We start from the raw sequence: 12,112 nt of genomic DNA, 5'->3' as shown, positions 1-12,112 counted from the left end.
GGAAGGCCCTGCTACCCACCAAGAGAAAGAAAACAACAAAAACACACTGGCCAAGTTTTTTTAATTTTTTTTAATTTTTATTATTAGGTTATTAATAAGTATCCCCATATTTATTTTATGTCATAATTATTAATAGTATTTTTTTATGTATATATTTTTTTAATTTTTTTTTTTATTTAGTAAACTTTTACAATTAGTGAGATCATATATAATATTCGTAATAATTATCTTGTTATCTTATTAAACAGTTTTCTTGTAATTATTATGATGATTATTTTTTTTGGGGCAGAAACAGGCTTCCATACAATGGAGTTTTTGCCAATACCATCCATATTATAGTATACTTCTAAATTGCGCTATCATTGACATGAATGCAGAAATAATTTAAACTGTATTTGGACCAATCTTGACTTCTTAAATTGTTTGAGATATATTTCTTCAGGAATCTGCAACAAAATGTAAAATCTGAATTTTTTTTATCTTGATCTTGTGCAAAATTACTTTACCATTAGCTTAGCTCAGGCTAATGAAAGTGCGGAAAATCTAACCCGTTTTATTCCCCCAGTATTCAATGAGTGACCTCTAGTATTAAAACCAACTTATTTAACTTTCATGTGCCGAACATAGTGCCTTAGAGCGAATACAATAGCCATACTCACCATACTCACACTTTAGAACATAAACTTAACTCTGAACTCAAAGTCTGACATTAACACCTGAGTGTCTGCTATGATATTTTTTATTTGCATTTTTCTCTCTTTTTTAAAATTTTTTTTATTAACAATGAATCGAGAGTCTTCTTGTGCACGCTCTGTCAACTCTGTAGACCCCTGCTGTAAAGTAGCAGCAACAGCAGTAGAGCTTTGTCACTATGGTGCAGATAACACAAGGACCTAGAGAGATGCTGCCGTAACATGCATTTGCCTAGATGTTAGCAGGTAGATGTAGAAAAGGAAATATGGTTAACTGATATTCTGCACTAGCAGTTAAAAAATATATAAATAAATTCCTGTTGCATTCAGGAGTGAGAAGCTAAATGTCGCTAATTTATGAGTAATGCAGCTCCTTAGCTTGCTGGAAGCTGGAAGGTTTGTGAAGCAGGGAAGGATAACTGACCCGCTTGACAAAGCAAATGTCCTTAATAAATAAAGACCTTGAGGTGCAGGTAAAACCTTAATTTTTTCAAAGTACTTGAATCTTGGCCCTCAAAACCACAGTTACCTGAAGAGTCTCTGCACCAAGAAGTTTGTTTGTAGATGTCATCAACGTCTTCCAAGGTATTTGAGCTAGTTTCCACAGGAAGCAAGAATACAGAGTATATACCTAAGAAGCAAGGATATATTTAGGTACTCTGGCATCTACGTCCATCAATCAGAGGTCAGCTGACCATTAATCATATTCTCCAGAAACCTAAAGGGCTTTTTCCTTCATGATTTCACCTCCATCCTTCTTCCTCTCTCCCAAGGCGATGACACAATGACCGGCGATGGAGGGGAATATCTGAGACCCGAGGACCTCAGGGAGCTGGGAGATGACTCCCTGCCAGGACAGTACCTGGACGGAATGAATTACCTCCGCTTCAGCCTGGAGGGCGGACGCACCGACAGGTACGTCACGCTCTGCAACATCAGCAACGCAAGCTAACTAGAGCTTGATGAGGAAGCTGTTGTTAATGTTGTGTATTATTTGGAATGATGTTTCTGTGTTGATGATGCCTCTCTTTTAACCCTTACCTGTTGTTTCTACTTACTGACACTTTCTATGGATGGTTGTTCTAATATTATCAGAAATCCAAACAACTAACAGCTTGTTTTTTTGTACATGTGTGTGTTTCTGTGTATTTTGCAACCTCTCCTCTTCATATTTCATCGTTGGTCTCCCTTGTCATGACTCCATAGTCGAATGCAAAGGTATGTGCTGACTCCGGCCAGACATCTGGACTTTTTAAAATCCTCAGCACTACTGGAATAACTAGTTTAACTGCCTTCCCTAGGGCTGGGTATTGAGCTCTTTTAAATTCTGATTTAACTGTCAGATCGTTTCTTTTTTTTTTTTGCATTGCTGATATGGCGTCAGGGATGGAAATCTCGGTCACTTATAGGTGGTTTAGGGCACCTTACGCAGACCCTAACGCCGTAGCCTGGCATGCACCTCCCCAGAAATGTAACTCCACGTCACCGTAGTAGCATGTTTCCGCTTTACTATTTCCGGCTGCTTCTCCATTTCCACAATTTTCAAATTGATTGTTTTGGATGAATAAAGACGGAGCTCATGGAGGAAAGGTTAACTGAGGAGGTTCAGAGATACAAACATTTGTACGACTCTTCTTCTGCAAAATTTCGGCGAAAGCTTCAGTTGCCATTGTTGAAAGTGAAGCAGGAAGTAGAAACAAAAATTAACCCGACTGGCAAAAAAGACACAGCGCCGACTAGTGTTTGGGTGGAGTTGTTACAGAGCGAGCCAGACTGACGAGGCACAAGTATAAATGGCTAGCACCAACATAGGCTACGTACGGAGGTTACGGCGTCTACGTCCCACCGTACTCTAAATGAGCTTTTAGTCCATTCACTGGGATAGATTACAAAATAGTGGATGCATTAAACAGGAAACAGACATTTATTTTTACCCCTACGTGACTAATTATAATGAATGTGGTCTGTAGGATTGAGCATTCAGATTCTGCCCTGTGGCTAAACGCAGCCTTATAGCAGCACACCTGCTGGAGTTGCTGTAGACTCTTGTTATTTTGTTCCATGTTAGCGTTGCCTTTTATATTAGCAGTCGTCTAATGTAAAACAAGAACCCTAGCCCTAACCCTCTACGATGAACAATACCCAGCCCTATACTACTACATTTAATTACATTAGCTTTCCCTGTGTGTCATTCATTCATGTCGTAAGCTCCACGGTGGGAAATTTAAAATACTTTAAAGTTCAAAACCAGAGCTCATTAATTTCCATTTGGATCTCTTACTGTCATAAACTCTGCTGGTTTCACAGTTTTCTTGTTCTTTTTTTATCTGTGCTCCAGTTCAGACAGGTCCTTCACCCCCACCCACCACAGCTACTACTCCCCTAAACATGAAGGCATAATGGACGAGATGCTCACCTGTCACCAGGTACACTGCAGGGTCACAGTGATCACAGCTGGTTTGAATTATGTATTCTGAGGAACAAAATGCGTAATAATTTGTGTTATAGTAGTTAATTTATCATCATAATCAGTATTATTTATTACAAGTTAACCACTAAATTATGCTATTTCATTAAGGGAAATGACTTTCCACTGGTTTATCAGTGTGTAGTCTGTCAGAGATTGGACTTTACTCATAAATGTATACATTTCTTTAACTTAGGTAGGTTTTAAAATGTTGAATGTTGAATGTTATGTAAGATAATTACAGTTGTGGTTGTTTTGTCCTCTAATCTGAGGTCGTCTGTTTGCTTCCAGGTTTCCACACTCACCAGAGAGAATGATTCATACCGGCTGAGTTGGGGCACAGAGAACCTGGACAACGTGGCTTTATCCTCCAGCCCCATCCACTCCGGGTAGGTACAGTCGCTGTGAAGGGAAATATTGTCGACAATGAGCAGAAACAAAGCGGTAACAGCACGGACAGCCACTGAAATACAGTGGTTTGAATAATATACATGCATATGCTGACAAATTCATAGATATTCATAATTATGATGATTATTATTATCACATCTCAGTTAGAACAATTTTACAAAGATCTTGATAGCAGAGCTAGAGTTTTAACAGGGTAATAACTTTTAAGAGTGACACTCTTGGCTCGACTAAGAACGTCCATTGGCCGCCAGCGGAGTGTGAATGCTGCTGTAAAATGTGTCCTCTAACTGAGATCATTTCAGCATTTTATGAAGCCAGTTTATTTGGTTTCTTTTTCTGAGAGTAAGATTAGAAGATTTATAAGAATCAGACATCTGCGTGATCACTGAAGATAGTATAAAGCAACCTGTGTATTCGATTGGCTAATGCATTCGTCAATTTCTCAGTGCATCCAGGTCCAAGTTGTGTTTAATGAATGACATTATTGAGTATTATTTTTTATTAGAGCTGGAATATTGTCAGTTATCAAAGTTGTTAAACAGTAGTTGAGTAATTTTTAAAAATCTTAAATTAGACAAGCTGAATCTTGCAGCCACTCCGTGATGGACGATGAAACTGCTCCTTAAAAGTGAAGCCAAAGCAAGTGGAGCTCCCCCTGGTGGCTGGTTGCAGTATAGGCCATAAGCTCCACCCCCTCCATGTTAGTGGGTGGGACTTGGGCCAAACTAAAACACTAAAATACACAAAAAAAAATAATTCAAGGATGGTTTCTGTCATTTTAGGTAGTTAATATAATACTGATGCATGCTCAAGTGTCAATTTCTTCTGATAAGTTTTGTTTTAGTTCATTTTTTACGCTATGGAAACAGGATGTGACATCATGATGAATACCAGTTGCCGTGCCAACCCTCTGTGAAGGTTGGAGGTTCCGTAGGACCGTGAGAATAGCAAACTATAAATAAAGTACAATGTATAATCCTACAATTAGTCCCAGGAAAGTAATGTCGGCTTGGCCACTGCAAGGAAGTGGGGACGCATTGTCCATATTTATATACAGTCTAGGTTTTAAACTTAAAGCAGTCAGCCAAGCTGTTTCATCATGCTTGTAGGTTTAACATTGTTGCAACAACCTCCTGACTCCAGTTTTGCAATTACACCACAAAACTGGCACTGATATCCAACGTTTCACCTCTTTATGTAAAAGAAAACATCCAAAAACGTCTCTTTTAAAGGGAATGACACGTGTCTTCATGTCACATTACAGAAGTAACAAATTACGCTTTGTTGTTTTCTTCTTTTCTGCATTCTGATTGTCTCAGACTTGCTCTCTCGGTTTCTCTTTTTTCTTCTTGACTTTTGATTCCTCACCGTCTGACGTGGTTGTTCTTTCTAGCCATTCCTCTCCGTGCCCCGATCATGGAGACCACAGCAGGTGACGCTCTGCACCCTTGGTTAAACTTATCCTCCCGCTCATCTTCATCGTTCTCTTGCTCCACCCCTCTCACAGTGTGCTCTCCTGGGCGGAGAGGTGTACATGTCACTGTCCTCGACGGACACCGCCTCAAATGCTTTTGCTCCATCCTCGCCCCCCCCCGCGGCACAACAAAGCCATTTTAATCTGACCGAATACGCCGTCTCCACTGGGACAGATCATGTGATCCAGCAAATAAAGGAAAACAGTAAATTGAGGATATGACGGCAAAAGGAGGCGGTGAAAGCTGAGGACATGTTTGTTGATTTCATACAATGTCTTGTGAATTGTGCATTTTCACTAACACACCGACTATGATACCTTTGAGGATTTAGGTGCAACATAAGTATTATTATTATAGACTGTTTTTGTGGTTGAAGTAAGTTTTTCTGTGTTGCTGAACTCAATAACCAGTGTCTTTATGTCTCTTATGTGCGTTTTAATAAAAACCTTGCTGTTTGTGTAACTGAAGCCGAGGCAAGACCGCACTGGAACCACATTAGAGTTTAATTCACCTCATTTCACCTCCTCGTCACAGCCAGTCACTCTTTCATCGAGATGTGTGATCCACATGCATATTGGTCACTTTGCATGAGGAGTGAGATTAAACAGTCTTGTGCTATATATGAGGTCAAATAACTGAATGCAAACATGTCCATTCAGTGTTAAGAAAACGGACACCAAAGTGAGTCCAACATTAATCAATCACCCAATCAGCCACAACATTAAAACCACTGACAGGAGAAGTGAATACAATTGACCTTCTTGTGACAATTCAGTGTTCTGCTGGGAAACTTTTGGACCTGGCAAAGACATGAAGAACAGAACAAGGTGTTGACCTGGCCTCCAAATTCACTAGATCCCAAACTGATCAAGTATCTGTGGGATGATCCACAGAGGCCCCTCCCCTCAACCCATAGGACCAGACAAATATGTACACTTTTCGACTCAACCTGAGAAATACTAGGGCTAAGTGTTGACTACTGTTGGCAAACAATCAGCTTTGGTGTCTTTGTTCTCGTCACTCAGTGGGCTCAATAATTCATGTCTAATACTCATGCGACTGTCTCCATGTTCCACCCTCAGCTTCCTGGTCAGCTTCATGGTGGACGCCAGGGGCGGGGCCATGCGCGGTTGCCGGCACAACGGCCTCCGCATCATCATCCCGCCCAGGAAGTGCAGCGCGCCGACACGGGTGACCTGCCGACTGGTGAAGAGGCACCGCCTGGCCACCATGCCCCCCATGGTCGAGGGCGAGGGCCTGGCCAGCAGGCTCATCGAGGTGGGGCCCTCTGGAGCCCAGTTCCTTGGGTAAGGCTACGAGAACGAATGATAACAGGAAGGAAATTAATAAATAACTTAGGAAGTAGTGTATGTAGAAGGTTAAAGAGAAAGGAAAGAGACTGCTGAGAAGTGCAGACAGCAGGCTTGATATTACGCTATTATACATTTTTATTATCATTTCTATATTTGCATGATTTTGCATAGTCTTGGAAATGTTATATTTTATAATATTTGAAATTAAATCAAGATTTATAAGGTGTTTAATATTTGTTAAAGATGCATCTCTAATCTAATAGAGATGATTATAAGAGACTTTGAGTAAGGGTACCCTCTCTCTAATGCCAGTCCGTTGACATTGCTTCTTAACGAGACAGCTTACAACTCGCTGCCCCTCCCCCCTTTTTTTAATTTCGGATTAATTTCCGCCTTTCCCAGCCTCTGCCTTACTAAAACTGTTTTTTCGGATCTGCTCTTGCTTTCTCCCAGCGCCAGGGATTTGCCAGTCTTTGCTCTTCAGCATGCCCTGTTTCTTTCATGAAAGCTGGAGTCTAACTCTTTTTAACCTTTATCCCTAACCCTAAATGAAAGAGCTTTTCTGATTAACTCCACCTGCAGTGTATCGCACCATGATTGGTTTGATATGTGGCCTCCAAATTTGCTATTTGCTGGTAATGTAATCGGAGACTGTGGCATTTTATCACTGTAGACTGTATGCAATTTGTTTTTTGGCCTTATGTCATTCATGAAAAACTTATCCATTATCTATCATCTGCTAATATGATGGAAAAAATGCTGTTATTATGTGAATATGATATTATTCATATCCAATCCAATCCAATAATGGACATATATATTCATATTAATAGTAATAGAAGTAAATAAAGATAAAATATAACTTAAAATGCAAATGTAAATAGAATTTTTAGGTATATAAAAACAGCATTGCCAATCACTTTCCAGTTATTTTTAAATAAAAACATCAGCCTCCTTTACTGTGAAAAAGAAGCAGGAAGAAATAGCTTTTCATAATGATGCATTATTATTTGTGGGCATATGATGTATTTTGTATGTATCTATACACATGGATATTTATTTCACAATTTTGTATTCATCAATAAGGTTTTACACACTTTTGGACCACAAAAAAAAAGTCACGTCAGGGTTTCTATTTTACACCCAGTCAAAAGAAAATTGTGTGTGCTCTTTCTTCCTCACTGCTGCTTATGGACGCTTGGTCGATCACACAGTAAACTTCACCTACCCACTGCCCCTCCACCTCTTAATGAGGGAGAGAGTTTGGTTAGCAGAATCCTCCAGCTTGGCCCGCCGGGGACAAAGTTCCTTGGGTACGATGGAATAAAATCTACGGTTTTACATATTAAACAATCCATGGATGCCCTTCTCAGTATTTTGCCTCTCCGAACCATTCCATTTCATGTTTTTATTGTGTTGTCATGCTTGCACTAGTGCCCTGTATCTCACGTCATCTGTACTTACGACTCTCTAGAAGATTTTTCCCCTCCTCTACCCCTCTTACTGCTTTGCCTATTTTCCCTTTCTGTGTCGATGTCTTCATGCTTCCTGTCTACTTACTAAATGTGTGCTACGTTTGTGTGAAATTTAAATGGTTGTGTGGCCTGTGTTCAGATTTGGAACCGGTTCTGCGGTGCTTTGATTCTTCCTGTCAACCAGCTGTTTTCCCAAATTGTTGACGCAACTAATTGTAAATCACAAACTTCGAATTCTGGAGAGTCTTGCATGATCAGATTCCTGAGGAGTATTTTAGCTCTTAGCCATAGTCATTTTAAAAGCTGGCTGCAAATCATAAACATTAATCTATTTTTTTGTACCAAGTGAACCAAAATGAGCAACAACTGTGTAATCACACTGCATAAACTGTAAAAGATTCTTGTGCCATGGACCAATCAAAGTGTGAATGCAGTCTTTAAAATATTTAAAAAATGGTAAGAGGATCTGTTATCGTCCACTGTCAGGCCAAAGAACCCTCTAAATATCACATGGAAGTGTCAGCCATTCTGCTGTGTTTGTCAGCATGCGTCTTGTAGATATGTGTTGTAGCTATCTTGTCATTGTGCACATCTGGTAAGTATTAACAATATGTAAATTGAAGAATATACCAGACAACAATACACATTCAGAGTAATTTGCTGCAGATAGTGACAGTTTGCGACAATACCGACAATGGCGTTGATGACTGGACAAAGAAGTACTCTATACTTTTAAAAGACTCCTCTCTAGACCCCATGTCCCTATTTTCCACTAGTATTACGACACATGAAAATGGCTAAATGGTTTTGCTTGTTTGATGAATTCAAATTTCCCTAGCCCTAGCCCTAGCCCAAACCCTAGTGCAAACCCTAGCCTTAGCCTTAGCCCTAGCCCTAGCCTTAGCCCTCCTGATAAAACTGTACAGATCTGAAGTAAATAGCTTAATTATAACATTACTGCACAACACACTTACAGACATTTGATTGGCTGAAGAAGTGCACCCAGTGACTAATGATTTAGCATATGACCTTTAATGATCTTGTAGCAGCAAATTAGGAAAGTAGTTTGTTTTGTTTAGTTTTTTGCTCAGTTGTCAATGTCCAACTATTCTGAAACCGACTGAAACGAAAATGAATGAGTTGGGTAATGCTGAACAGTGCAAACAATATGCATAAATTAGGAAAAAGTGTAAAAAAGTACAACTGTTAGGTTGGGTGTCAGGTTGTACCTTAGATAGACCTATGATGGAAATACAAGGATACATATTACATAGAACTGTGATTATGTTATAACCAATATTTGATGTGAATGGAAACAGTTGTAGAGAAGATATGGAAATAAAAATTTGACACTGAAAAAGACCCAAGTTCCAGATGATTCAAATGGCAACCGAGACAAACGCACACACAGTATATTTCCAAAAGTCTGTCACATTCGTTCTTGACTCCAACACTAACTGCCCTCTACCCTTCCAGTCCTGTGATTGTGGAGATCCCCCACTTTGCAGCCCTACGGGGGAAGGAACGGGAGCTGGTGATCCTCAGAAGTGAGACAGGCGAGAGCTGGAAGGAGCACCACTGTGAACACACCCAGGAGGAACTCAACCAGATACTCAACGGCATGGACGAGGGTCAGTTACTGATGGCGTACTAGTAGAGCAAATAAAAAAACAACAACATCCTAATGCTACTGGCCGTGACACATGTCCCTCTCTGCCCATTTATTCAGAGCTGGATACTCCAGAGGAACTGGAGAGGAAACGCATTTGCCGCATCATTACCAGAGACTTCCCACAATACTTTGCGGTGGTGTCGCGCATCAAGCAAGATAGTCACCTGATTGGTCCTGAAGGAGGCATCTTAAGTAGCACGGTTGTGCCCCAAGTACAGGCAGTGTTTCCCGAGGGGGCCCTCACTAAGAGGATCAGGGTCGGACTGCAGGTAACTGACTGACTCTTATCATAGTATACTGTAAGAGATTGTGGTCAATATGTGTTCAGAGGGTTAGGGTTAGGAGTCAGAGGAGTACAGTCATATTGGACTAAAATGTCCCTTAAAACTGATGTCTATATGTTAATTATTGCATTGACTGATTTGAGGCGGGAACATTTGTGAGGTGGAGATAGTCATTACTGTTTTGTGCCAAACTCACTGTACTCTATGGGTGTCCGGAATTCTATGGAAGTGCCTCTACCATTGGTCTTCATTATGAAAAACCAGCTCCTGGTCTTAACTCCCTGAACTAAAGTTGTGGTCTACTTGTGCAGGCCCAACCAGTGAATATAGATGTGGTGAGGAAGATGCTGGGGAACAAGGCCACCTTTAGCCCCATTGTCACCCTGGAGCCCCGCAGGAGAAAGTTCCATAAACCCATCACCATGACCATCCCTGTCCCCAAGAGCAACTCGGACCCGGTCCTCAACGGTTTTGCAGGCGACACGCCCACCTTACGTCTACTCTGTAGTATCACCGGTCAGAGGACACTCACAAATACTCAGACAAATCTGTGCAAACCAACTTAAGCTGCTCATTTTCTGAAATTTAAAACTTGTGTATGTGTGCAGGTGGAACAACGCCAGCCCAGTGGGAGGATATAACAGGAACCACTCCATTAACGTTCATCAACGACTGTGTCTCCTTTACCACCAATGTGTCTGCCAGGTAAAAGAGCTAACTGAGGCGCATTTAATATATTAATGTATTTTCACAAAGTGACTGAGATGCAGCATCAACCAAACACCTTCTTTCTCATATCCAGGTTCTGGCTCATAGACTGTCGGCAAGTCCAGGAGTCTGTCAACTTCTCCACTCAGGTCTACCGAGAGATCATCTGTGTCCCTTACATGGCCAAGTTTGTAATATTTGCCAAGACCCACGACCCCATAGAGGCCCGTCTGCGCTGCTTCTGCATGACTGACGACAAGATTGATAAAACACTGGAACAGCAGGAAAATTTCATGGAGGTAGCCCGCAGCCGAGACGTAGAGGTGAGAATGAGGGGAAGAGGAAATGTCACACCAAACTGATGCCATGATGGCAGCCCACTGTAAAAGGCTACTGAAGGATAGAGTTATTGTGTGTGCACATAGCCCAGGTCACTTTTGAAGAGAAAACCCCTTGAGAAACAGACAAATATCCCAGCTTTTTAATGCAAAGTGGCTAGTTAATGGGTTTTGGAGGACTATACATAAAGTAGATTTGTGCTTTAACACAACTGCATAGTAAGAACAAAAGCGGGCCAAGGAGAAAGCCTTGTGGAACACCACATCTAAGGGTCGGCAATAGCCTGCTGTAGTCAAATCAGTTCTTATTAGAGTCTGGTAACGACATTTGATCACGCAATGAAACTATTTAGATCTTGTACCCATCAGCTTGTGACTCTTCTCAGGTCCTGGAAGGCAAACCTATCTATGCAGACTGCTTTGGAAACCTCGTCCCCCTCACTAAAAGTGGCCAGCATCATCTCTTCAGCTTCTTTGCCTTTAAGGAGAACAGACTAGCACTCTTCATCAAAGTGAGCACTGTTCTCCATTTTTTCATTCAAATCCATCACGCTGAATTGCTTTCACTTGTACAGTATGAGCTTGTTCCTTTTTTTTTTTTTTCCTAATTACCAATTAACTGGCTTTTTTTCTAGATCCGAGACAACACTCAGGAGCCGTGTGGCCGGCTGTCATTTATGAAAGAACCCAGGAATTACAGGTCACTTACGCAAAATGCCATATGCAACCTCAACATCACCCTGCCATCGTACTGCAAGGTGAGGTTGATACACAAAGTTGAGAGAAGCACTGTACTTAAATATCTGCTTACTTGTTACACTGGACCATTCTGTTTCCCCTATACCTCTAATATTCATACTAATCTATCAGTTATGTTATTATAAATGATTTATAGATTCTTAAGTCCCAAGTAGCAAACTGTGCCAATGCTAAAAATGAAATAACTGCTTTCTGGTGTTTCTTCTTTACTGTTGAAATAGCTCACTGTATATACCAACTTTAAAGCTGTACTACTTTGTGACTTTGTGCCAAAGCGTCAAGAGAACCAAAACCTTGGCCTAGTACAACTTTAAACACCAGCTTGACTTTCCCCAGAGTCCCACTGACTGGTTTTGTCTTTGTCGCTATGGTAACCACATTATTCCCGTCATCTTTGTCCCCCCCCACCTCTAATGTTGCTGTCGTCTCTATTTGTTGTCCATCTCTCTGCTTCTCGCTGCCTCTTGCTCCCAAAAAGGAGTCCGATTCAGACCAAGAACAAGAGGAAGAGGTAAAAG

The 12,112-nt window shown here is 40.9% G+C and overlaps 1 protein-coding gene across 1 annotated transcript in view; it reads left to right on the top strand.

The window, feature by feature from the left end:
* The window catches only part of ank2b (ankyrin 2b, neuronal), a gene marked incomplete at its 5' end in the record, with an annotated part of 74,450 nt that overhangs the window by 36,336 nt on the left and 26,002 nt on the right, over positions 1 to 12,112 (top strand). Inside the window, 14 exons of the mRNA XM_084548355.1 lie at positions 1,466 to 1,607; positions 3,031 to 3,118; positions 3,451 to 3,548; positions 4,964 to 5,002; positions 6,128 to 6,352; positions 7,573 to 7,671; positions 9,310 to 9,464; positions 9,563 to 9,774; positions 10,101 to 10,305; positions 10,398 to 10,494; positions 10,592 to 10,820; positions 11,222 to 11,347; positions 11,471 to 11,593; positions 12,073 to 12,105. Of these exons, the coding sequence (XP_084404481.1) occupies positions 1,466 to 1,607; positions 3,031 to 3,118; positions 3,451 to 3,548; positions 4,964 to 5,002; positions 6,128 to 6,352; positions 7,573 to 7,671; positions 9,310 to 9,464; positions 9,563 to 9,774; positions 10,101 to 10,305; positions 10,398 to 10,494; positions 10,592 to 10,820; positions 11,222 to 11,347; positions 11,471 to 11,593; positions 12,073 to 12,105 (1,871 nt within the window). The remainder of the gene's footprint in view (positions 1 to 1,465; positions 1,608 to 3,030; positions 3,119 to 3,450; positions 3,549 to 4,963; positions 5,003 to 6,127; positions 6,353 to 7,572; positions 7,672 to 9,309; positions 9,465 to 9,562; positions 9,775 to 10,100; positions 10,306 to 10,397; positions 10,495 to 10,591; positions 10,821 to 11,221; positions 11,348 to 11,470; positions 11,594 to 12,072; positions 12,106 to 12,112) is intronic.

Source organism: Chelon labrosus (genome assembly GCF_963514085.1).
Source record: "Chelon labrosus genome assembly, chromosome: 1".
Classification (NCBI taxonomy): domain Eukaryota; kingdom Metazoa; phylum Chordata; class Actinopteri; order Mugiliformes; family Mugilidae; genus Chelon; species Chelon labrosus.
Note: the sequence above shows the minus strand (reverse complement) of the source record. Positions and strands in the feature narration are given on the sequence as shown.